This window comes from Phaenicophaeus curvirostris, chromosome 23, assembly GCF_032191515.1.
Source record: "Phaenicophaeus curvirostris isolate KB17595 chromosome 23, BPBGC_Pcur_1.0, whole genome shotgun sequence".
In the NCBI taxonomy this organism is placed as follows: Eukaryota; Metazoa; Chordata; class Aves; order Cuculiformes; family Cuculidae; genus Phaenicophaeus; species Phaenicophaeus curvirostris.
In genome coordinates, this window is record NC_091414.1 from 501,758 (window position 1) to 526,288 (window position 24,531).

Sequence of the window (24,531 nt, forward strand, 5' to 3'; positions counted from 1 at the left end):
CCGGCACAAGCACCAGTGCCCGCTCTGCCTCCTCCAGCGCCTCGAAGGAGCCGCACTCTGCAGACAGGGCAAGGGGAGCAACGTAAGGAGCTGGAGGTCCCAGCATGGACACAGCACCAGACTGGGAACAGACCATCTATGCTGGTGTTTAGCGGGGTCGGGGAGGTGTCTCTTCTTGCTAGTATCCTCAAAGGGAGGGCAATAATTAAGATGATGAAGAGCTGTGGCTCTTTGGGCATTTGGCCTTCTCCCAATCCCACAGATTAGGTATGAGGTTGGCCCAAGTACTGAAAGATTCGTATGGGGATAGGGAGGACGGAATCTGGATTGTGGAATGATTCCTTTTGCCTCCCCAAGAGCCCTAGGATTTTCTTTGTTGGTGAGTCCACCAGCATCGGCGCTGGGGGAAGTTGTGCTGGTGGCTCAGCTCGGTTGCAGCACAGCGGAGGACACGGCCTCCACCAGCCTGGTTCGCATTCCCCTGCTGCCGTAGTGGGGGCAACCTGCTGGAAAAGCCTAAGCTCTCCACCACCATCGCCAGGCTCAGGCATGCACGTTGGGAGATGAACAAGCCATGGAAGGACAGAGAAGAGGAAGGGGAAAAGAGAAAGGTGAAAAAAGGAGATGGGAGGGAAGTGGGGTAAAAGGCTTTTACTTACCCGAGTCGCAGGGTGTGCCTTGAGCAGTTAAAGACAGAGCCTTATGGAGCAGTTCAGCCGTATCACACACAGTGTAAAGCTTGGTGTTAGCGTCCAGCATGCGACTGGTTTGTTTGCAAAAAGAACCCCCCACACGGGTCGTCCTCTGTCACTTTGCGTGTTTGGGTTGTTTAAATCCCGGAGGGTTAGTTAAACTTGTAAGCAAGGATGTCAGTTAATCTTAAAAACAGTTGACATGAAACACAAACTGTACAGGGACACATCATGCTCAATTTAGCGCGTTCTGCTCTGCATTTTTGTCTTTTGTAACTTCTCTCTGACAGTCGGATCTTTCCAGCAAGCAAATGTTAAAAGTTCCTCATGCTCCCTCTACAGTGAAGCAACTGCACCACACAAGAGCCGCAGGGACCATCTCGGGGCAGGCACGGGCGGCAAGGACCCGCTGCCATCTCTCGTTTGGTTTCCTGGGCTTTGTCGAGAGCGTGAGTGAAAACTGTTCCAGCCTGAGCCCCGCAGTGAGTTCACACTGTACAAAGACAGCCCGGCAAGCCTTGGAGAGGGCTTTTGCTCTCAAGTCGTTTTCCTGCTCTGGAGGGAGGAAAAAGGAAAGGAAAAAGTCTCCTTTCCGTGGGCCGCCTGCTCACAGTGGCTCTCGTGGCAGCAGCGGGAGCAGCAGCAAAGCCAGAATGGTTCAGCAGCAGCCAAAGGGCAGTTTGCTCGCTGTGAGCTTTCTGCTGCCGGCACAAGGGCTAAAGGGCCTTGGGACACAGAGCGCTGACTGCATAGAGACATCTAAAACATGCCAGAAAGTCCAATTTGGAGAGAAATGCTCTATGTTTAGGTGAGAGCTGGGCAGGCAGACTTCAAACAAGCAGCCCTGCCACCCTCTCCTAGTGAGCAGCTTGAACAGGGCTTCACTCACGGACTCAGCAGCCAAACCCTGTGGCACATTTCCAGATCGGAGCAGGCCGTTGCTTCAGAGTACAGGGAGCCAGCAAGCAAACACACAAATATATCCATCGACACATGTATATACACTGATAGAACACGTACACGGGTGTCTCTGGGTCACCGCAGACAGCTCACACCAGGAACAGGCAATAAGGATGCACTTTCAGCCCTCCCTGCCCAGCGAAACAAGGGTGGAGACTGGTGGGAGCGCTGGTGGATGCAAACGGGGAATGGGTTCATCTATGGGCCCGGGAAGGTCTCCCAGGCCAGCTGAGGGCCTGGACAGAACTGTTGCCTTCCACTGGCGACAGCACCTTCATCCAGGAACAGCCGAGACAAACCTCCAACAGCCCCAGAGATAATGAGACCACGGGGCAAACGCGCCTCTGCAGAAACCCACCTTCTCCTGACACCTGCGTGCAAGTGCCAGTCAGGGGACACAGACAGGCCAAGGGGACCACTTCCAGGACAGAGGCCCATCTACGTCCTTGCCTGCCCTCTGAACAAGCCGATCCTTGTGCATAGGGCAAAGCTCTGATTAAAACCGTTGCAAAGGACAAGTCTCCCATGGACCAGGAGGGCAGCAGGTCAACGGCTTCTGCCTGCCCTTCAGGGACCACCCCAGCTTGAATGCTTTGGGTGACGCATGGATAGAAGAGAAGGGAAGGCAACCACGTGCAAGTAAGAAAGTCAATGGGTTGTGAGTGGCTAGTGGCCACAAGCTAAAGCTTTTTGACACCTCGAGGAGCGCCCTGTGTCTGTGTAGCCACAGGACTTAGCATGGACCAGTACCTTGTGCTCTGTCTCCTGAGCCAGCTGGCTCTGGAGCTGCTGGAGCTGCTCCGTGGAGTCACTGCAAAGCGCCTGGTAAGTCTCCTTCAAAGCACCAATCTGAGCAGAAATCTGCTCTTTCTCTGGATGGGAAAGCCTGTGAGAGGAAGAGAAAATCTCTCAGAAAAACTGCACGAAACAGCTCACAGTTCTGCAGAATGAACACATTCTTCTGGCGAAGGAAAAGAGCAAACCCACCACGAGTCCCCCTTCCCACTGCCCTTCTCCACGCTCAGCCCAGCTAAAAACAGCAAGGGCAATGGTTCTCCTCAAAGCACGGTAACAACCAAATCCCCACATATAAGGGGTTGGATTGCTAATAAAGGGCATCAGTATTGCCCCAACAGAAGAAATGGGTTGCATATTTCATAGCTCTTGTTGCAGATGAGAAAAGAGACAACTTTCACATGCAGCTCAACACTATTTTCAAGGGGATTGGGGTGCTGGACCCCAGGGACGCCAGCCCACCAGCCCTGGCTCTCGGGTGACTTGTCTCCCCCCGCTGCTCCCCTGCCTGTCCCCTCCTGGGGCCACACTCACTTGTGGCTGTGCTTTGCCAGAAAGATCTGTGAAGTTTTGATGGCCTCGGAGACCTGCTCCTTCTTCGCAGCCAGCTCCTCATTCAGGGCCTGTGGGAAACAAAAGGAAGAAAGAAGTTTGATTTAGACATGGAAAAAGAGCAGAAGGCAAATAAACTGCCCGACGGCTGCCCCTGCCTTACCTGCTGCTCTGAGATGGATTTCTCGATGTCACCCAGCTCTCTGCTCCCGGCAGAAGCCACTTTGCCTTGCACACTCTGCTTCAAGCCCACTGCCCAGCCCAGGAGCTCCTTCACCTTGTCAACGTGCTCCTGTTTCTCCTCCTCCACTACTTTCTGCAAACAGAGGAGGAAGACAATCATGGCAAAGGGGTCCCTGATTCCTAATGGTGGAAAGGCCTGAGACATAACTTGAACACAAGCCTTGGGAGCATCAGGAAATGAATGGAGCTCAGCTCTGTACAACCCTTACCTCCTCCTCCTCCAGCCGCCGGAGAGCATCACTGATGTACTTCACGTGCTGCGTCGTTAACGTTACCAGAGCCGTATAGCGAGTTCGCAAATCCATGAACTATGAAGGGAGAGAAGGAGAAATGGGGTGCATCGGTCAGGAGTGGCACATTTAAAGCGATGTACTCTACACTACATGACATGGATGCACCATCTCTTGCTCGGGAACTCGCAGACCCGGTACGGCATCAATGAAAGGCAGCAAGCCTGTCGGGGAGGGTTTGGCCACACACGGCATGCTGCACAACACTGGAGCGCAGGGGGGACTCCGATCACAGACACTGGGGTGGGGTAGGTGCTCAACTCTTACAAAGAGAGCTACTGGGATCTTTAATATCCACACGGAGCAGACAGGACCTCAGGTCCCTACAGGTCTCATCCCAAAGACCCGCACACAGTGACACTGCGTGGCGCTCTGGTTATTTACCTCACAAGGCTGAAGGGCTGAGCTGACCCCGCTGGATTTGACCCAGGGGTTCCCAGGATTTCATACCTGGTGCTTAGGGCATTAAGCCATCCTCTCTGGCTATTGGAAAAAACAGCGAGGGTGGAGACTTTACGTATACAAGAGAGTTCAGCAGAAAGGAGCTCATTCAGAGAGGTTGCTCGGTGGTTTGCTCAGTGTCAAAGAACCCCCTGCACAATCTCTCCCTTGCGAGGGCAGGCAGGCAGCCGTGATCCTACCTCCTGCGTGATGGCATCTGAGGAGGAGAGCATGCGCCGGCGTTTCATGGGAGACTTCTGCTGCGACTCCACGAATGCCCTGTACGTCATGAGCTGCAGCTCGTAGTCCTGCAAACACGACCATGGGTGGAGAGACATGCAGCATGAGAGATGCAGGCTGTGCTGGGGCCATGTCTGCCCCACCAGCCTTACCCGGGAGTGGGAGGGGGTCCCTGTACCTTGACAGCAGCCGAGTATTGCTGGGAGAATTTCTGACACTGGTCCAGTTTGGCTTGATTCTTCTCAATTTCTGCAGCCAAAGCCTTCAACAAAATTCAAAGCAAAAATGGTTGTCAGGATGGCTGTGCAGGTGAAGTATGCTGAATTTCAGTCACCATCTCTTGCTTTTTGGGTAAAGTCTTTATACTCTTCAATACTTTATGCAAGGCCTCATCTCCAGCTCATGCCAAGCAGAGATTCTCCACTTCCCAGACACTCAGCTGAGGCCTGCAGCCTCTCCTCTCACTGTGCTTCATATTTTCAAGCCCACAGGTGAAAATACTTTAGTAGAAGACAAGAAAAGACAGGGTGACTGCAGCAACCACACTATCAGGACATCAGAAGGTCCTGTCGTACCGTTTGCTGGCTCAGCTGCTCTGACAGCAGCCGGCTGTCCTCCGCCTGCCCAGGCTTCATCAGCTCCTGCTGGACTGTGATCTCCTCGATCCACTGGATCAGGGCACTGTGGCACTGCCGGTAATCACTCAGCACCTCCTGGATGCTCTCCAGCTCCGTGTGGCTGAAAGAAGCAGCAGGATACATCAGGAGGGTGTAATTGCCACCGAAGGCTATAGGGATACCCCAGACACCATCGGGAATCCTGTCTGGAATAATATTGCCTCTAACAAGCCTGATCCAAGCTCTCAGCTGAAGCCTGAAAGTAAACCTGTGAAAGGAGGCAGGAGGTTTCTCACCGGGTCTCAATCTGGGTGCAGACACGCTGCCAGCGGTCCCATAGCTGGCTTCCCTTCTCTTGGTAGCGCTCGAGGTCGATGCTGCGCTCCTGTCTCAGACGGAACAGCTGCTCCCCCACTGCCTTTGCCTTTGCCATCTCCTCCTCCAGTGTGGAGAAGACAGAGCTCTTGTCCTTCACTTCTCCAAGCCACTGCTGTAAAATCAGCAAGAGACAGCACAGGTTCAACATCACAGAAAGCAAAAGGGATGTTAAGTCAGAGATGCCCTCCTGCCTGGAGCTGACAGGCCTGAGAAGAGGTTTGTCCCTCCTTTCTCCTTAACCTGCGAAGAACTGGCTGATTACAAGAGATGCAAAATGGAGGGGATCGCATTCCCAGCTTGGAGCAAGTCAGATTGGCTCAGCCTCTGTCCTGCAGCACCAGGACACGCAGCTGCTAAGATGCTCACATCAGCATGTGCTCTACAACAGACAGCAGAAGCCACAGCAGCTCCTTTCCAAAGCAATAAGGGATCACATCAGTAGCACAAAATCCTCCCGTCAGCTACATCGAGGTGAGAAAAATGCCATACAGTGCAAATTCAGCAGAAAAAGTGAAGGACCTTTCTTGACCAACACCAAAATGCTGCCCACCTTGGGAAGTGAATGGCACCAACCTGTAACACGGCTCTGTGGGACTGGATAGCTGTCAGGTCAGCGGGCACTGCCTCCTCTTGGCTCAGCTTCACCTCAAAGCCTTTCACCAGGGACTCTGCTCCTTGGGTGTTACGGATAATAATATCAACCGTCTTCAACCTGCGAAATTGAACAGAGGCAGCACAATGACATCCAAAACTGGGACATCCAAAACTCTTTGGATTGCAAGGCTATTTGCACCATGTGCTGCAGAGGGACAGAGCTCAGTTAGGGCCCAGTGCAAGGTGCATCAGAGGGCCAGGAGGATGGTCGTTAGCAGAGTCGGGCAAGTACAAAAAGATATTTGGGAAGAGAAGCACGTCCCGACTCACTTGTCCAGGTAGATGGAAGACAGCCCATACATCTGGTCCATCTTGTTTACCACCAAGTCCAGCTCAGAACGCAGGTGGGGGGTGCTGGAGCCCGCGGGTGCCTTCTCGAGGAAGCTGTAGCATCTCTCAGAAATGAACCGCAAGTCTGACTGCAGCCGCTGCAGGTCCTCCTGCATGCGCTGTGGGAGGAAGGGGAGGAAATTAAAGGAGAGCCCAAGCAGGTGGAGAAAAAGCAGGACTGCTCTTGGCAAAGGGGACGGGTAAGAAATGAAGCAGGAAGCCCACCTGGAGAGGTTTCCTGCTACCTTCTGTGCGGCAAGATCCCCTCAAACCCTACACAGTCACACACCCACCACCCACACATTCACCCTGGAGAAGTTAAAAGCTATTTTCGGCACATGCTTAAAGCCAGCAGCCCCCACTTCACTTCCCTCCACACCTCACAGCAGCAGGACTGACCTCCTGCTCCGCAATGCGCAGGGTGTTTTCCTGGATAGTGTCACCATCTGTGCGGGTGCTGCTTGGGGACTGAATTCGGTTCACCAGCCTCTGCTCGCAATCCTCCAGGCGCAGACGGATATTCTTCAGCTCGGAGAGATACGTCCTGGCAGTGGTCTCATCCTTGTCTTCTGCGAGTTAGAGAAAAATACAAATCAGCAGCTCAAATAACCCAGGCCAGTGTCTGTCCACAGTGGGACCTGCCAGGAGCCCCAGAGCCAAGCGCAGCATCAGGCTGACATGGAGGCACCAGGGTCTCTGCTGAGATGGAAAATGAGTTAATCAAATAATCGCATCCCAGTGCAGCTGAGAACGAGCCCAGCCACAGGGCATCTTGAATGATGCAACCGGAGTCTCCAGTCTTAGTGGGACTTGATCCTGCTGTGTCATGCCAGGAGCACCTGCTGCTCTGCGTAGTGGCACGGTGACTGCCACATCTATTTTCTTCATGTTTGAATGCAGGAAGAACTCCTTGCTTAGAATGCATCCCTATGACTGAAGCCATCTCCAACAACTTGGGGGACAGAAGACCCAGCTCATAAGCTGACACTGACAATCCAAGCCCTCTCTGCAGAATCACCATGGGACAAAGGACAAACACTTGAATGGATGGAGAAGTGAGAGCAGCTGTTCCCACCATCAGCAAGTGAGCTCAGAAAAAAAAGAAAGTGAAGCCATCCCATAAATCCTTTGTTTATGAGTCCCAACAGCTCCTGGTTAATCCATCAGCCCTTTGAAGCTCACCGTTCTCCATGGACTCCAGCAGCTGCCGGATGTGTTCCTTGGAAGACTCCACTTCCTCCTCCAAGCGCAGCCGGTCGGACACCGAGAAGAGCTCCGAGTCGCGGCTGTCCTGCAGGAAGTCCTCATAGTGCGCCTGGAGGCTCTTCATGGCTTGCTGGCACTCCCCTTGTGCCAAGGATCTGAGCTGCAAGGGGAAAAGCAACACATCCAGACACTGCTGGGAACAACTTCCTAACATCACCTAAAGCCACACTTCTCAGCTTAATCACCTCCACGTGCCATGGGAGTGTTTTCTCTTTAAAGAGACAAGCTCCTCTGTCTCAGCCTCCTGCCTCCCTCCAGCCTTGCACATTCCCTAACAGAACACCAAGTCCACAATCTTCTGTGCTCGTTACTGCTCAGCAGTGCTCTGCCGATAGTCTTTTTATTGGAAAAACCCACAACCACTCTGCACAGAACTCCCAAGCTCAGGTTTTCTCACTGTTCCAGGTGCACAGACCCTTGACTTCCCCAACCTTGCAGTCTCTGGTCTTCCCATTAACACCTCCCTTCCTTCTCGGCCACAGGAAGAGGCCTGGACAGTGAGCAACACAGCCCTGGAGCCAGGCAGGGAAGTTCCTCCGTACCTTTTCCATGCTAAAGCTCTGTACCAGGGCTATGTCCTTCCGCAGGTAGTTCCAGGAGATGAGGCTCTTGGTGTTCATGTGGAGCTGGTGCCAGAGAGTCATCACTTTCTGGTACAACTGTTCCACCCTGCAATGGAAGGAGCAGAGCCATCAGCGCTGACCATGTTGCTCCACCAGCCATCCTCCCGCTGAGCCAGCGAACCCAGCCTGGCAGCCCGCAGCAAGTGCTGCTGCTGCTGTTCAGAGCCAGAGGTCCCTGGGGGGATCTTTTGGAAGCTCCTATAGCACTTGCTGCAAAGGAGTTTACAGCTGTACAACCAGAGGAATTCCTTCCCTTGACCCAGAACAGCTCTGACATCCAATTCTGCTCCTCCACCCGAGCTCCTCTCCCATTCCCACCCCAGATCTGCCCCCTCCCGTGGCACCAGACCCCTCACAGTCTCCATGTCATTGCACTTCTGGGACTCCCCAGCAGCGGAGGCCACCAAGTTACCTGTTGGCCATCTCGATGGCCTCTTTGTTGGGCGGGGGGATCAGGAAGCAGACAGAGGGCACCATGGCCTCATTCCCCGTGGGGCTGATCACCTTCCACTTGGTCCTCTGGGAGTTGTCCTCCAGCACGCACTCGTCATTCCTGCAGATGGTGATCTGCAGCGGCACCAAGAGCACCATCAGAACCCAGCGGCAGGGCTGTGCATGCCTGCCCCTGCTGCCAGCTCGCCCCCCAGGGGAAGGCCAGCTCCCACAGATATTGATCTACAAGTATTTTAATCAAGAAAAAGCCTGGAACAGTGCCAAGCAGTGCAGCACGCTCATGTCTGGAGAGAAAGAGATGGGGAAGTCAGATGGAGCTGGCTACCACCCATGTGCTTGTTTGACTGAGATGGATGAAGCTCACCCTCCTTCGGGAAAAGAACTTCAGCTCCTGCTCAGAATAAACCTGAGACATGGAAAGCTGCTGCAGGAAAAACACTCAGGCTATTTCCCTCCTCCTGTCCTCCCTCTCCATTCCTGCTTTTCATTGCGAGACACCCAGGAGGTGACTCTACACCATCACGAGTGTTGCTATCCTGCCTCATCCCCACCTTCCCTTTCCAAGTGACACTGTTCCAGCCCTCACCTCGATCTGCCGATAGTCACATACAGCCTTGATGGGGATCGTGCTCTTCACAAGGTGCTCCGGGTTCCGAGGCCGGAGCTGAACAATGGTTTTGGACCGTCCCACTAGGCTGGCGACAGAGCTCTTGGACTGAATGAGCTGCTCCTTCTCGTCCTGGCAGAAAGAAGGATGCAGGATGGTTTGCTCAGAGCAGGGCAGAGGAGATCTCTCCCAGGCATCTCAGCACCCCCACCCCAACGCTGGCCTGAGACAGCTATGCCGGGATCTCAAGGGCTGAACAAACACATCAGGAGGATCCTGCTGCCCTAATGGGATAGTAAGAAGGGTAAGGAGATGGGATGGAAGGGAGAACAGGCTTCAAGTTGGGGTGGGACCCCTCCAGTGCTACTCCCATTGCCCAGCAAAGCCACATGCAGACCTCTGGCTCCTCTGCTGCTCAGACCAGAAAGCATTGTCTTTCAAAAGGGAAAAACAAGAACACAGCATACACCAAAATTAACATCTCAGGAGACGTAAGGGGCCAAGAGCAGGACAAGCTCCAGCCCAAAGCTGGGGACATTTAGCTGTCTGGAGGAGAGACCACGAAGCATGCTGCCTTTTCTAAAACTACAGATGAAGGCGTGGTTAAACCAATGGCTGGAATGGGGATAGGATGAATTATGCGGATAAAACATCTCAGGAGAAGGGGGGAGCGGTGCTGTGACTGCACAGATCTCCGTGTTTGGGTCAGAATTTGCTGGCTGGAGGAAGATGCTGCATAACTGATTCCCACCCGTCCCTGCTGGGTTTGGTGATGTGACAGCCTGGGGAACTGGTGGGAAAGCTGCCCCCAAACAGCCTCCAGCACCGATGGAGACGTGTGCAGATCACAACATCAGCAGCTTGTGTGGTTGTTGGCAGCTCAGTCCCTTATGGCTGCATGAATTTAAAAATGATCCCAGAATACTGTTCTCCCTCATGCTTGGCTCTCTTGTGGTCAGTCAGTGCGCTAACAACAGCGGAGATCATTGAACGGCAAAGAAAAGAAAAGAAGAAATGATTAAATAAACTACCTGTGCCTGTCCCAGGGAGCATGATTGGAAGAAATACAACTTTAACTTATTAGGTACGAAAGAGGAATATAGCTGAGCTGAGGACAGCTGCCCCGGTCCTGAGATGGTGGCCGCTTTCCAGCTGCCCGGACGAGCCTCTCCCGCCCCGGATGGCATCTGCCCGACTTCTGCTGTTAGAGCGCTCGCTCATACAGGCCCCAGCAGCCAGCCAGTTGCTCTGCATCGTGGTGGCACTGGAGGATGGACCAGGACAACCCCGAGACCATGACAGAAAGGATGAGACCACCCAGGCCTCCAGGAGAAAGGTTGGCGAGCCCTAGCCCAGCCAATGCGCCCATCACAAACCCCAGTACCAGTACCCCAATTTCACTGGGAACACGCTGGAGAACACTGGTGTGCACTAAGAGTAAAGCCAAAGCTCCACACACTCAAATGTCACCTCCTGGCACTTCCACAGCCATTAACCCACAGCCCAGATCCCGCCCCGGGCACTGGATTCCCACCACCCAACACTTGGCTCCTTGGTGTTTGCTTTTAGGTTATTTTTTTCAGGCCAATTCAGATGAGATCACTGCAAGGTTGCCCATCAGTTGCTCACTGCTGTGCCGCAGCCAAACCAGGCCATGTGTCTGGAGATCAGCGCTGCTGAGCCCTTGAGCCCCCATCCCCGCACCCCCCTAGGCTGCCCTGGCTCTCCCCCCACTGGCACAGTGCGAGGGATTAACGGCGGATTTGGTCTGGATAAAGAGCACGTGGTTCTCCGCATCCCACTGCGCTCCTAGCGAGCACCAGCTCAAAAGCAGAAAGAGAAGCATCCTATAGGCTCTGCACAACATCAGCAGAACACGACCAGCTCCAGGCAGACCAGGATGGCACGATGGGCACCGATGGGGAATAACCAGCTCACATGTTTTACCTTTCCATATCTGAAGCTACGGGCTTGCACAGACAGCACACGCTGCCTGCTCCTCATGCCAAGGGCAAAGAAAGATGCTGGCCAAAGCCTCTAAATAAGAGCAGCCCTATCAGCAGTGTTACAGCCTACGCCCCGTGGCCATGTACGAACGCATGCAGCAGCTCCAACAAAAAGCACAGCATTGACCAAGATGGGGAAACAAACCATGCCACACAAAACAGCATTGCTGTTGGAATAAAACGAGCCCCATTTTCTTTGAGAAGCAAGAGGTGCCTCAAGCAACGCTGCTGGACCACAGCAAGACCACTCATTGCTCGCCCAGGGTGGCCGGGATGTCGGAGAACCCACCATGGAGTCCTGGAGCAGGTCCTCCAGCCGCGTCAGGCTCGTGTTATGGTCACAGGAATACTTCCTTTTGATGGAGTCCTGCAGGTTGCGCAGGTACGTCTCTGACTCCCGGGCATCGCTGAAGAACTGCAAGGGCACAGAGGGTCAGGGAAACCCGCACAGGACCACCGGGCCGGCAGCAGTACCACGAGCACCCACCCCAGCATCGCAGCCCCAGCTCCCAGCGCTGTTTGGGCCATAGGGCTGCAAGAGCAGGGATCATCCCACGGGAGTTGATCCCTTTTGCCTTAGCGAGACATCCTGAGAGCAGTTAAGGAGAAAGAGAAGATTCAAAAGAAAGAGATGTTTCAGGAGAAAGAGATGATTCAGGAGAAAGCAGCCCCCATGAGCACCACAAGTCCCCCCATCGCTGTCCCCTGAAGGGCGCAGCGGGACACAGTGGTTGGAGAGCAGGGGAATTGGAGCCACCCCTTCCACATACCTGGAAATAGGCAGCGTTTTCCTTCACGTGCTGTTCCACACACAGGCAGAGCTGCTTAATCCACTGCCACTGAGTCTGCACGGCAGCACTGTAGGCCTGAAACACACGCACCGAACGGCGATGAGCAACGAGCATTCACCAGCCAGCAGGGTCAGGGGAAGGTCACAGCCACAGCCCGCGGGATGCACAGACATGGGCAAGATCCGGCTGCAGCCAGGACACAGGCAGGAAGAGCAGGAGACAGCAGACCCTGGACGGGTGATGCCAAGGACTCCAGCAGGCACTGGTTTGCTTTCTCCCACCCCAGAGAGAAACCCCAGGGAGAAACACGTCCCCGCAGCCCTTCCTTCACCACCATGGTTTTTCTGGAAGCCTGGATGACTCCAGGAGAGCCGAGGCCATTCTCTGCATCACCTCGCTGCCACAAAGGCTCATGCTCTATACAAGTGTATCTGTGACTCGACTGAAGGGGAGGATTGTTGGGATCAGCCTTGAGCTTCCCCCTGCACTTCTCAGCTGCTCTATTCCTGCATGGATGTTCTCCCACCCTGGTCAGCTTTGCCTGGCCGTTAAGGGCACCGTGGGCTGGGACAGTCAGTTCCCCAGTGCCACGCGAGAAGATTGACTGCTAGCCAATTCTCAGGCTCCCCTGGCTCCTTCACATGCTCACTCACCTCTACGGTTTGCTTGGCCGGGTGGTTCTCCAGGGACAGCAGCTCGGCTGTGTCTTGGAGGGAGCAGAAGATGTCCTGCTTCTCCTCTAGCTCTGCCGTCAGCTCCTGCATGAAGTCCACAAGCAAAGTCCAGATCTCATGATACTAATAGAGCACAGAAGCACTGCAGAAAGTACCGGCAGGTCCCAGGGAACCCAGCACGGCTCATGGGAGCATCAGAGACACCTCCCACCAGGCTGCCCCACACACGGGGCAGAGGGAAGAGATACTAGGAAGCTGCACACGGACTCCTCCAGTTCCAGACTGTGATTGCAGAAAGACAGACATTTATGTACACTGCTTTAAAGAGGGATCTGGTTTCCTCTGCAGCTCAGATAGACTTTTTCCCCTGCTAGTTAAAGGTACCTTTAGTTCCAAATACTGCTAAAAAGCGATCATTTGACTCCTTTTTGATTGAAACTCAATTGAAGAAACACTTTTCTGCATTTTCTGCTCCAGTGAGAGCCCTTTCATTGGCTGCAGCCATGAGCTACAAGCTCAGTGACTTGGGAAGGAGCATTCAGCCCCTGGTGACCTTGGGTCTGTTGGCAGCTGAGGGTCCCACAGCAGATCAAAGGCAGCTGCAGTGCAACCAAGTGAGCACCCATCCCACCACCCTGCCTCGAGTCACTCACCAAGAAGTAGTTTCTCTTGGCTGCAATGTTGGGGTTGTTGTCGCTCCAGTCGTAGGCCAGCTCCTCCTCCTCCTTCTCATTCAGCCAGATCAGCTCCGCCGTGGCCCGAGACACAAACCCGTGCAGGCTCTGGAGATGCCTCAGCCGGAAGCTCGAGGTTTCCTAAACACAACGAAGTGTGACTCTTCTCACCTGCTCTCAAGGCAATGGGCTTCCTGCCCTCTCCGCAGCCTCAGAGCAGGGATGCTCAGGAGTGGGGATGGACGCTGTGCTCCCCAGGTTGCGCCCTAGGCCCACTCACCATCAGCTTGCAGTACTGTGTCTCCAGCTTGCCAAGTGTCTCCGTGTAGCTAGTGCGGAAATTCTGAGACATTTTACCCTAAGGGATGAAAAATGTTCCTGTTACCAACACAGGATGGCATCACTTGAACCTCCACCTCCAAATCTTTCTCCCCGACTCCATGTGAGCAAGAGGAGGTGGAGAGGACAGCTCAGGGTAGCAGCCTCTTGCGCCAGCCCAGTGTCAATTCTGAGGTTCCATCCTCAAAAAATACCTCTGCCTCCTGTACCCTCAAGAGCCCATCCCAATGCCCTCACCTTCCCGTACACGTTGTGCCATGCACTGTGTCACCCAGCCTGTGCCACCGTACCTCGTACATCCTGGCCTCCTTTACGCTGGAGCCCAGATCCTCCACGCTGGTGTGGATGTGCCGCTGGGTCTCCAGCTGGGTTTCCACGCTCGGCAGGTCAGTCCCCCACTCTGCCCGCTCCAGCTTCATCTGAAACAGGCCAAGAGGCCCAAGTGAGCTCTCTCCATCTGCAGAACCATATCTCAAAAGGACATAAAGGCAAGGAAACCTCCTAGGTGACTCATGAGGGAATGAGCACCATGCCAGTCCTGGTGGCAGGTTCTAAGCCAGTGCTCCAACATGGAATGATTTCTGGGACAGCCTACAAGAGCTTAGCACCCATGTAAGACCACAGGACTGAGGGCATCGGTACAGATTTCCTTCCAGCTTTGAAAGGCTCTTCTGACACCCGTGATCAGCAGGAGCACACAAGAGAAAACCCAGCTCAAGACAAAAGTGTCAGTGCTCTCCAGATACTACGAGCCATCAAAGCAATCATTCATGGATAAAGGCAGGAAACAGCCCAGAGCAGCTTCCCAGCTTCCCACATCGGTGGGGGTGGAGGCAGGCAGCTTGGCCCAGTCTGGGGAGGCAGGGAGTCACCACTCACCTGCATTTCCTCCACCCATGCCAGCAGCTCATACACGAACCGGAGGTTGCCCTCATCTTCGGAAGAGGAGATGGCCACCAGCTCTGTCCTGGTCATGGGCTTCCGGAACCAGGAGGCAGAGGAGGTGTGCAGCCCTTTTGTCAGGGACTCGCCCTTCAAGTGTGTTGTGCTCAGTGTGGAAGTGGGCACCAGCTCCAGGGTAGAGAAGTGGCCTTTCCTGTACAGGTTAGTGCATTCCAGTCTCAGCGTCACCAGCTCGTCTTGCAGCCGCATGATCCTGGAGGAGTAAGCAAGGATGTGGGTAAGAAGCTGCACACACTCTTTCCTTGCAGCAAGCAGACGGGCCTTGGCATCAGCCTCTGACCATGCTTCTCCATCCATCTCAGACACAGCCCCTCTCACCTGAACGCCAGCTCCTCCAGCTGGTAGTAATTCTCATCCCGCAGGATCTGCACATCCACCTGTAGCTGGCGGATGAGACCCTCGCACTCCTGCAGGTACACGACCACATCGGACTCGTACTGCACCGGCTGGCCCGACTCCAGGTGAGCAGCATCCTGCACGGAGAGAGGAGCATAAGGGCAGGTCCCCTCAGACCAGACACATGGGCAGAGAGAACGGTATGGCAGCCCCCCATTGACTTTCAGAACAAAAAAGACCTTCTAATCCTCAAGCCTGACCTGCCTGAAGAAACATCAGCTCATCCCTCACACCCTATCCAGGACGACCCCTTTGAAAAAGCTCCTGAGGATGAACTGAAAGCTTCTACTGACAAAGCAGCTCCTGTGGTTAGTGCTGGTCACTTAGACATGCACCTCATGTCTTGCTTGTATTTAATCTAGTTCCCAACCCTTACACTTCTGTCTAAGGAGGGGTGTTTTGTTCTGGAAGAAATGCAGTCCTTGCCCAGGCAGCTCTAGTCTGCAGCTGAGTCTTTCCTGCCAGTCTTTTAGACAAACAAAACAGGTTGTTGGGGTTTGCAAGCCTCACTATATGACAAGCTTTCCCAGAGCTGCAGTTCTCCTCCAAGACAGCGCCTCTGCGGGTGCCCAGTGTGCCCTGAGGCAGCCGGCTGCACGGCAAGGCTGTTCCCTTGTCCCCAGGGTCCTCATGCCACAGACCCCAGGGATCCATCACCACTCCTTAGCGTCAGAAGAGACAGGAAAGCTGTCCGAGAAAGCCCCCTGCCCACACAGATGAGGGACAGCTGGGTGTAAAAGAAGAGGCAGGAGAACAATAAAACTGCAAAAAATTAGGAGAGGGAAGAATGCCCGGTGCACTCACAGCCTGCAGCGTGTTCTTGGCGAGGGTGAGCTTCTCCTCACAGTTCAGAGCACCATTCTGGATTTTGTTAGCGATTTGTAGCAGCAATTCCAGCCTGCGAGGACAGAGAGGAAGAGAATGTGAGAGGGGCTTGGGGACGGCCCTCCGGCCAGGGGAGCAGGGGCCATCCCCGCGGGCAGAGCTCCCACCTCTCCACCGCCGGCCGCAGAAGCTTCTCGCGCTCCAGCATCTCTATGATGAGCTTGCCCCACTCCTCCTCCACGTCGTTGGGGTGGTACCCCTGGGGCAACTTGATGCGCCCAAATTCAATCCATACCTGGGGAAAACATCAGCAGAATGGCATTTCCCACCTCCCTCTCCAGCTGGCTAGAGAGAAACTACAGCAAGCAATGTGGGGCTGTAAGGCAACAACTGCCTCTGCGCCCGCAGCGCACTGCCTGCTGCTTCATTTACCCTGAGGGTTATTTCCACTTCACCATTCCAAAATAAACCTGAACCGAGCACACTTTAGTCTTGCTAAAAGCACAGTACTCCCACCTACAAGCCTCCGGGTAGCCACGATGACACTTACCTCTAACAGTTTGTAGAGCTCCTCTATCCTTCCTTTTTCCTGCTCCTTTGCCGGGATTTCAGTTTCTTTGAAGTGTATGTACTGGTTATAAAGTGCCTGGGGTGAGAAAGACTCATGAGAAACCCCTTTGGGGAATGCCACCACCCAGCCCGTGGCATCGGGCACACGGGACACCGTGGACGGACCTACTCCAGAACCTACCTTTAGCTCTACAGGGTTCTGGGGGAAGGATTTATCTGACATGAGTATCGTGTGCTGCTTGATCCACGAGATGAGGGACTCCACGCGGCTCTGGTACTCCAGCCACCTCGAATCCACTTCCTGTGGAGCAAGAGCACCCTTGCAGAGCACTGCTGGTGGGCTGGTCTCTGTCAGGGAGAGGCAGAGCCCAGCCCCGCCAAGCAGAGCATGGAGGGAACCAAGGTGCCACAATCACAGTTATGGGGTGGATCATTCGCTTGTGCCTCCCTGCTGCGGTGCCACCTTAGATACAGCAAGGAGAAGAATCCTTCTTTTTGCAAGCTACCCCCTGGAAGTGAGCTCAGCTTTCCCAATAGCTCAAAACCCATGACAGAACCTGCAGAGCGTGGAGGATGCCGCAGTCCTATAGGCGCACAGGGCAGACGTGCTAAAGGGGAAGCTCCTTCCTCCCCCTGAGCCTCTTCCACCCATCAGCCATCAGCTACGGCAGGTAGGGAACCTCCAAACCCTCCCTGCAACAACCAACTGTCTCTCAAATTGCCATCCCAGCCTCCAGACCCACAGCAATGCTTACAATAGCGCTGATCCCTTCTCCTCCCTCGGGGACTTTGGGAAAGGCATCGTAGATTGAAGACACGTAAGTTATCACAGATTTCTCATCCGGAGAGGGGACATCCACGTCTGACAAGGGGGAAGCAGAAAGTGAGAGATGGGAATGGGCGGAGAGGTCGGCATCTCCCCACACCAGCTGCTTCTCCTGGTCACCCACCTTCGGCATCCAGCAACCGCGTGACTCCCAGCCGCTCAGCGATCTCAAAGGCCTGCTCCAGGTTCTCCCGGTTACTCTGGATCTGCACCCTCTCCATGTCCACCAGATCCGGCCTGCGAGACACACACCAGTCACAACAGTGGCAACAGCCCAAGGTGCCAGGGCAGAACTTCCCAGACAGGCACCACTGCAGCTCCCTGGTCCCTTGTCCCAGGCTGGGGGCTCTCCGAGGGCACCTGGGCTGCAGCACCTCCCCAGCTCATGCCCTTTGGGAAGGGAATGTTCAGGCTGTAAAGAAAAGCCTCTTGTGCTGCTCTGGGACCTGCCCTCTCTGGCACCCGCTCTGCACCTGGTGTGCCTGGCTGGGACTGCCCGGCCTGCCTGGAAGGAGAAGCACAAAGCAGCCCCAAGGCGGGGTGGTGGCAGCTCTCCAGAGGAGCGGGCAGAGCCCTTTGCCCGCAGCAGAGGGGAGGTGGGGCAGCAGGAGCAGTGCTGCCAGCCCTGTGCAGGGAACAGAACATCAGCAATCCACAGCCCAGGCAAAGTAGAAATGAGCACAGTAGAGCTGGGAAAACCCTCAGTGCACCAGGAGCCTGCTGCCCAGCACGCACTCCATCTCCTGCCTGCCGGAACCTTGCGTGTCCTTCCCTGCATGCTCCTCCCAGCCACGAGCTGGCACAGAGCAGTGCGGGAAGGCAGTGCTATTTCCAGCTACCAGGAGATGCTTTCTCACGGGGTCTTTGCTGGTTTCCTTTAGGCTCTCACAGCTGTACTGTGCTCTTTTGCCTCTCTCCCAGCCTCACTCAAGATGCTTTTGCTTGCAACCTGAAGGATTTGTTGCTCTTTCCAAGCATCCATCCCCGGCTACCTGGCAGAGCGATGATTTCCAGGTAGAAGAGACATTGCTCCCTGCAAGCCTCACCCACATCTGCAAGGACTTCAGACCATCCCCAACTGCAGCAGGGAGCCCTGGCCTTCCCTCCCTCTCAGAAGATGCTGCTCCTTCCTGCCTACCTGTATCTGTGGATGAGCGCGTTGAACATCTTCCCATCGCTCCAACACGATGAGAAGTTGGTGCACTTCACGCCAATGTAACCCGCCGTCACCTTCTGTGTCCACAGCAGAAGCTTCTCCTTGGCTGACATATCCCCCGACTCCCCACTGATGTAGATGTCAGAGATCTGTAAGGAAGCGGCACAACCATGGGGCGATGTGGGAGTGAAAAAGGCTCCATCAGACTCATCCAGTTTTTGTGAACTGTCCTGAGACCCAGAAGTGACCAGAAAGGGCAGGAGGAAACTTCTGGTCACCCTGGGGAAGAGCAGATCCCACAACCACCAGAGACTGGGGAAGGGGCCTCTGGACCTGCTGGAGAGCAGTGGGGGCCGAGGTATGGTTTGGTTTGGGCAGAGGGGAGATTGGGGCAGGCGAGGGGGGCACAGCTGCTTGCGATCCCATGTCACAGGGTCTCACTGCGCAGCACAGGTGGCACAGGAGCTACCACTGCCAGACCTTGCTTCCCACCAGCACCAGCACCAGCTTCCAGAGCCGATCCTCCACCCTGGCTCTGCTCTCGGCATCGGCTGCACCCCATGTGCTCTGAGTGTGCAGAGAGCAGCGCTGGGCAGCCGGCAGCCCGCGGCACATCCCACCGTCCCCCTAGCCAGGGTTCGGGGTGCACCTCCCCAGGAACGCAATGCCTGGTGAGACGTGGGCCCAGGCAGGCCCATTCTCCCCTTCTCGGCCCCGAACACGCTGTGCACACAGCAATGTCTGCACACCCTCCTGTGCAAACCCGCTCACACCCGGCACCACCCCGAGGAGCCTCAGAACCCTCAGACACCCGGGGCTCACACAGGATCGGCCCCGTCCAGCAATACCCTCGGCTGGATGGCGAGGGAGCGCCCAGGAGGATCCCATCGCTGGGATGCTGGCATGGCAGGGGGTGCTCCACACAGATCATCAAGTTGTTGTAAAAACACCAGCTGCAGAAGCGGGAAACAGTGCTCAGAGGTGCTGCTGGAGAGGATGCAGGGGGCAGAGCAGCCTCCCTGACCACCAGCCAGCAGAGCTGCTTGAAGCAGGGCCTGCCTGCTCCATCCTGGGGGCAAGGGAAGCATGGGAAGAAGGCTGTGGCCAGGCGAGGTGGGTGCAGGGGATGCTGGCAGAGGTGCCTGACCCAATTCCCCAGCAAAAGAGACTGGCAGGCACAGACCCCTCAGACAGACACGGGGAGGCTGCGAATCCCAGACTCACACGTGACAGAACACGCGTGTCTCTGCAAGCCAGCACATTGCTGATTGGCAAGGCTTCCTCCTCACTCACCCCACCCAGCTCCCCAATTAGAACAGTCACCTCCCCTTAATTAAGGGGCAGACAAAGGGGAGGGTGCTACCCGCTGGTATTTTCCGGGGCGCCTGTGGACAGGCAGCGCAGGCTCTTTGCTCGCTGGATTCCTCCTTGCAGTGCTGCAGGGAGAGGTGCACCAGGACCCAGCCCTACCCACAGCCCTGAGAACAGCTGGTGGCTTTATTCCCCGCAGAATACACCGTCTGGGTGCTGGCATCGCCTCGGTCCCAGCTGCCAGAGCCCCCTTTGCGGGCAGAGGCAGGGACCTGCAGCGAGAGCCGTGATGCTGCGAGGCCCAGCACCGCGCGCAGGGTGTGTGATTGGTATGCTGCAGCTCACCTCCCTCGCCCAGCCCAATATGCTCATCACACACAAAACTGCTCTTTGTCAGCCGCTGCCACACCACCGCTGCCTTTAACTCCTCCAACCCCGGCACCGGGTTCCCTTAGGGATGCTGGGACCCGGCACCCAGCGGCAGAGCCAGGATGGACGGGACGAAGCGCTGGGCGAGCAGAATGGGGCCCTCCAAGCCTGCAGAGAGCAGGGAGTGACCAACAAATCTCTGCTGGCCCAGCACCCCTCACTGATTACACAGCAGCTCTTAATTAAAAGCAGAATGAAACCTCGTGCGAAGCTACCCCTGGGCTGTGCTGCACCTGGCAACTGCAGCGCCACTGCCCATCGGGGAACTCCTCACCACACCCAGCTCAGACAAATCTCTTATTTTCCATCATTCACAGAGCACCCGAGCTCTCCAGCCACTGGGCCCTTCCCCAAGGGCACCCATGCAGGAGACCCTCCTAGAGATGCTCTTAGGAGGCGCAGGATGCGGCACCAGCTCCACCCTCCTTTCTTCACATGCCTGTGTCAGGACAAAGATTTAGGGAGGCACCGTCAAGAAGAGAGCACAGAAACTCACAGGACTTGTATCCAGCCCCTTCCAAACCCTTCCAATGTCAGCCTTGAGCATCAAGCAACCAGTGGCAGAAGGCCAGAGGGTGGCTGTGACACCAACCTGGTAAAGGCACCAGGGGCCACAGCCCTGTTCCAGCCCCTCTGCCCACGCACTTGTCCTGGGGCTTGCAGCACTCAACAAATCCAAGGACACCTTCTGCCCGCCCTGTCACCCCAAAGAGTGACCTCCAAACAGCAACAACAGGCTCCAAAACACAGCATCATCCCCTCTTCTTCCTCTCGGAGACCCCTTGGAGCAGGCAGAGCTCCAACGCCTCCATGCTCACCCGCTGCCGCCCACCAGGTTGCTGAGTGGCAGGAAGGGGACACCTCAAACTCACATCTGACCCAGCAGCCCCGCTACCACTGCCAGCAGAAAATACAACAACACTGAGAGCCCATGTGAGCCCTGGGCACACCCACTGGCTCCAGCAAGACCCGCTGCCCACACCAGGAGCAGAAGATGGGATGGCTGGTCCCCAAAGGATTCTTTCCTAGCAGAGATGCTTGCAGGGGAAAAGGCTGTGGGTGCTTCCTGCCCCACAGTCCTCCAACCTGCGCTCAGCACGAGGTTGCACCTCACTGGGATGAGCATCCTCAGGAGACACCAGGAGCTGGGATCCACGGTCCAGGTCCCCACCCCACTCCAGAAAGGAGCGAGGGCACACGCAGACACTGACCATTCCTCTGGCTCTCCCCGAGCTCGCCCTCCAAGCCTGGCCCTCTGCCGTGAGCCTGCCACCACCTTCAGAGGGAGATGCTGTGGTCCCACCAACTCCAGCACCCTTGGCCGGCCGGTGTGCCGGGTCGCTGCCGTACCCTGAGGAGCTCTGGGCTGCGCCGCCGCTGCGCCCGCTGAAGGAGGACGGGCTGCGGGAGGCCGGCAGTCCATGGCCATCTCCCTCCCCGGCCCTCAATGACGGCAACCCCGAGGTTCTCCTCACACTGGGATTTTCCAGCTGATCCACCATGGGGGATGGCGTAGACAGCTCCGAAACAGTGCCGGGCTCTGCCGTGGAGGAACAGGTCCATGCAGTGCTGGAGCTGGGATCATTGCTGCCTCCTTTCCCCCAGGCATCCAGGGTGCTGCTGGCGCCCAGACCCCAGTTCTTTGCTGGCTCCTTGCCAGACACAGTGCTCGCTGGGGACAGGGGTCCCTCCGTACGGCCATCGGTGCCCCCACGCAGGGGCAGCAGCACAGCCCGGCGGCTGCCCGCTCCGCTCCTCTGCAGCTCGACCAGCTGGCTCACCGCCTTCTCACAGTCCTTCTCAGCCGGGTTGTCCAGCAAGCGGGCAATGACGGTCGTGCCCTCCTCCAGGGCAGCCCCTGTTGCAGCCAGCTGCCGCGGCTCCAGCACCAGGCGAGCCCTCTGCACCTCCCCTTGAAACCGCTCCTTCACCTGCACGATGAGCCCGGGCTGCAGGGACGCCGCGTTGGAGTCCCCGGTGCGATGCCAGCTCCTGGGGGGCTCCTCTCCATCCTCCTGCCGGGGCGCTGCCTTCGACTTCAGCACCTCCTCATCCTCAGCACCTTCCAGGGCTGGGGGCTCATGCTGCAGGTTTGCCTCTGGCATCGCTCTCCTTTTCCCCCTCCGCCTCCGTTTAAAGCGGACCCTTTTTTTGGGAGACAGGGGTGCCTTTCCTGCAGCTTTCTCCTTCGGTTCTTTAACGCAGCCCAGAGAATTCCCCATCTCCTCCTCCCCGGTGCCGGCAGGAACACAGCTGAGCAAGTCGCCGGCTCCCCGATAAATCCCGAGCGGGGCTTCATCGGTCCAGCCAGACGCCGCACAGCGTGCCGGGGGCTGCCGCTCGCCAACGCTCCCTCCCGCCAGCCCTGCTGCCGCTCCAGACAGCCATCTTACAGCCTGGGCGCTGCGAGAAGACACATTCAAAGCATCTCACTGCAGTTCAGAAATCACTTGACCTAAAAGCAGAGGGAGCGGGGATTGGCTGCGGCGTCCTTCTCTCCAAATATGAGGTAATTGGAGCACGGCCCTCGCCAACACAAACAGGGAGCAGGAACCAGGCAGTGGAGCGGGGAGGGGGAGCGGGAGCGGCTGGGGAGGGGGAATCAAACCCACAAAACCCAAGCAAAGGTAGCATAAAGGAAGGGGAGGGAGAGAAACAGGGAAAAAAAAGCAGGGAGGAGTCAGCGCAGCTCTGCATGCACAGCGACGGGGATGGGGAGCCACCACGCAGAGGAGGTCTCTCCAATTCCAGAGGTTTGGTCCTTAATTCTTAAACAAGGAGAGCCCAAGAGGCTGCCCCGCGTGCCCACCCTCCTGCCAGGCTCACCCGGCTCCGGGCACAGAGGGGCAGCCCAAGGTGCCCTGGGGACCCGGCATCGCTGCAGGAGCTGCAGGCAGGAGTCCCACCAAGTCAGAGCATCACTGGCACTCCCAGTGCTCCCATCCCATCCAGCCCCAGGTCCTGACTCTCCTCTGCAGCTCCTGCCTTTCCCCTGCAGCTCCCGCCCTGAAAGCTGCCCAGAGCAGGGGTCTGAGATGCGTGCAGCATCCCGGCTCCGCTCACCAGCTCAGAGAGACCAGAGAAGGGTAACACGCTCCAAAAGTGGGGGTGAGACTGAAAACGGGGAGCAAGGAGCATAAAGATGGAGGGACTGAACTCTGCCCCAGTGAGCAGGGCTACGATGGGAGAAACGCTCAGCGAGGAGCAACCCAGAAGAGGGGTAAAGGGACCCAGTGACCCCAACAGTTCCCAGAGCACGGGGCAGAAGCCCCCATGCCTTCACTGCTCCAGCTCCCAGCACCGAGCCCACCCCGCGCCTCTCGCTGGGGCTCTCGCAGATGCCAGTCCCCGGCAGCGGCGCTGGGACGCAGGGGATTAAGCGGTTCACAATGGAGCTACAACCCCAGAAAGAATCCCATTAGCGCAGGCAGGGAGGACGCGCAGGCTCAGCAGCACCGGTCCCACTCCCCAGGGTCCCCATGTCACCCTCCCTGTCCCTGGTGGCCACGTCCCCTCCCAGCGGGCTGCGAGGGACCCGGGAGCTCTCTGGACCTCGGCAGCAGAGCATGGGCTGGCAGGGCCACTGCGAGGACACAGGGGACGCGGTGCCACCAGCCAGGGCTTCGCCAGAGGAGACAGTGACTCATCAACATCCAGACACTGCTCGACCCCGGCTGCTGCCCAGGGCCAAACCTGCCCCGTCAGCAGCCTTTACACCCTGCGTATCCCCTTGCTCCCCACAAAAGCCTCTGCCTGGAAAACACAGGCCGGGGGGCTCCCCGCAGCAGCGCTCGCTCATTTTCCCAAACCGAGAAGCTTCCTCATGAGGTTTCGCAGCCAGCGCCTGCCTCATCTGGAAGATGCCGGCAGGGATACGCAGGGAGCCAGGCTGCAGCAGCTCCCAGGGGCTTGGTCCTGCAGTGGAGATGACCCCAGAGCTAACGGCACTTCGCTAATGAGCTGCTGGCAGCAGCTTTGCCAAGCAGCCCCATGTGCAACACAGTGCTGGCTTTAGGGGCCAGGCATCGTCCTCCTGAGGACACCAAAGCTATAACCAGATAATGTGATGCTATTAAAGACTGTTTTCAAAGAGCATCCTTAGCACACAATCGCTGGACATGGTCCTGAGTGCACTTCCCAGCACCCCAGCTGAGTCACAGCTCTCCTCCCATCCCTGACCTGAACTGCTGTCATGGAGCTGACATCTTCCATCTCAACAAAAGATCCCGCGGCTGTGCCAACCACCCGACGGGCCGGCAGCGCCTCGGAATAACATCCAGCGCGGATGGGAGCTCAGCCTGTCCCCCACAGCCCTCTCCGCATTTCCTCTTCTCCTCGAAACACTACAGCTGAGCAAACAGCTCCCACCAACAGCTCTGGTGCCGACCAGGAGGCACCACACATAGCCCATCATTAAGGATTTCGTTATG

General features: G+C 56.5%; 1 protein-coding gene across 29 annotated transcripts in view; it reads right to left on the bottom strand.

Annotated features, from left to right (window-relative positions):
* MACF1 (microtubule actin crosslinking factor 1) overlaps nucleotides 1–24,531 on the bottom strand; it is a 136,135-nt gene that overhangs the window by 73,737 nt on the left and 37,867 nt on the right. For 17 of the 29 annotated variants that reach the window (XM_069875053.1, XM_069875063.1, XM_069875067.1 and 14 more), the window contains exons 1-31: nucleotides 21,313–22,338; nucleotides 18,344–18,510; nucleotides 17,330–17,442; nucleotides 17,135–17,241; nucleotides 16,561–16,680; nucleotides 16,360–16,455; nucleotides 15,977–16,104; nucleotides 15,789–15,882; nucleotides 14,907–15,061; nucleotides 14,505–14,781; nucleotides 13,916–14,044; nucleotides 13,567–13,644; nucleotides 13,266–13,427; nucleotides 12,592–12,696; nucleotides 11,918–12,013; nucleotides 11,437–11,562; nucleotides 9,121–9,273; nucleotides 8,494–8,648; nucleotides 8,001–8,127; nucleotides 7,375–7,558; nucleotides 6,592–6,761; nucleotides 6,133–6,311; nucleotides 5,782–5,920; nucleotides 5,127–5,320; nucleotides 4,789–4,951; nucleotides 4,392–4,475; nucleotides 4,174–4,281; nucleotides 3,452–3,550; nucleotides 3,163–3,315; nucleotides 2,982–3,070; nucleotides 2,403–2,538 (exon numbers count right to left, since the gene is read on the bottom strand). In XM_069875053.1, the coding sequence (XP_069731154.1) occupies nucleotides 2,403–2,538; nucleotides 2,982–3,070; nucleotides 3,163–3,315; nucleotides 3,452–3,550; nucleotides 4,174–4,281; nucleotides 4,392–4,475; nucleotides 4,789–4,951; nucleotides 5,127–5,320; nucleotides 5,782–5,920; nucleotides 6,133–6,311; nucleotides 6,592–6,761; nucleotides 7,375–7,558; nucleotides 8,001–8,127; nucleotides 8,494–8,648; nucleotides 9,121–9,273; nucleotides 11,437–11,562; nucleotides 11,918–12,013; nucleotides 12,592–12,696; nucleotides 13,266–13,427; nucleotides 13,567–13,644; nucleotides 13,916–14,044; nucleotides 14,505–14,781; nucleotides 14,907–15,061; nucleotides 15,789–15,882; nucleotides 15,977–16,104; nucleotides 16,360–16,455; nucleotides 16,561–16,680; nucleotides 17,135–17,241; nucleotides 17,330–17,442; nucleotides 18,344–18,510; nucleotides 21,313–22,323 (5,097 nt within the window). In that variant the 5' untranslated portion in view covers nucleotides 22,324–22,338. Of the gene's footprint in view, nucleotides 1–2,402; nucleotides 2,539–2,981; nucleotides 3,071–3,162; nucleotides 3,316–3,451; nucleotides 3,551–4,173; nucleotides 4,282–4,391; nucleotides 4,476–4,788; nucleotides 4,952–5,126; nucleotides 5,321–5,781; nucleotides 5,921–6,132; nucleotides 6,312–6,591; nucleotides 6,762–7,374; nucleotides 7,559–8,000; nucleotides 8,128–8,493; nucleotides 8,649–9,120; nucleotides 9,274–11,436; nucleotides 11,563–11,917; nucleotides 12,014–12,591; nucleotides 12,697–13,265; nucleotides 13,428–13,566; nucleotides 13,645–13,915; nucleotides 14,045–14,504; nucleotides 14,782–14,906; nucleotides 15,062–15,788; nucleotides 15,883–15,976; nucleotides 16,105–16,359; nucleotides 16,456–16,560; nucleotides 16,681–17,134; nucleotides 17,242–17,329; nucleotides 17,443–18,343; nucleotides 18,511–21,312; nucleotides 22,339–24,531 lie in introns of those variants that run through there. The other 12 variants (XM_069875076.1, XM_069875079.1, XM_069875080.1 and 9 more) reach the window with 1 other exon arrangement.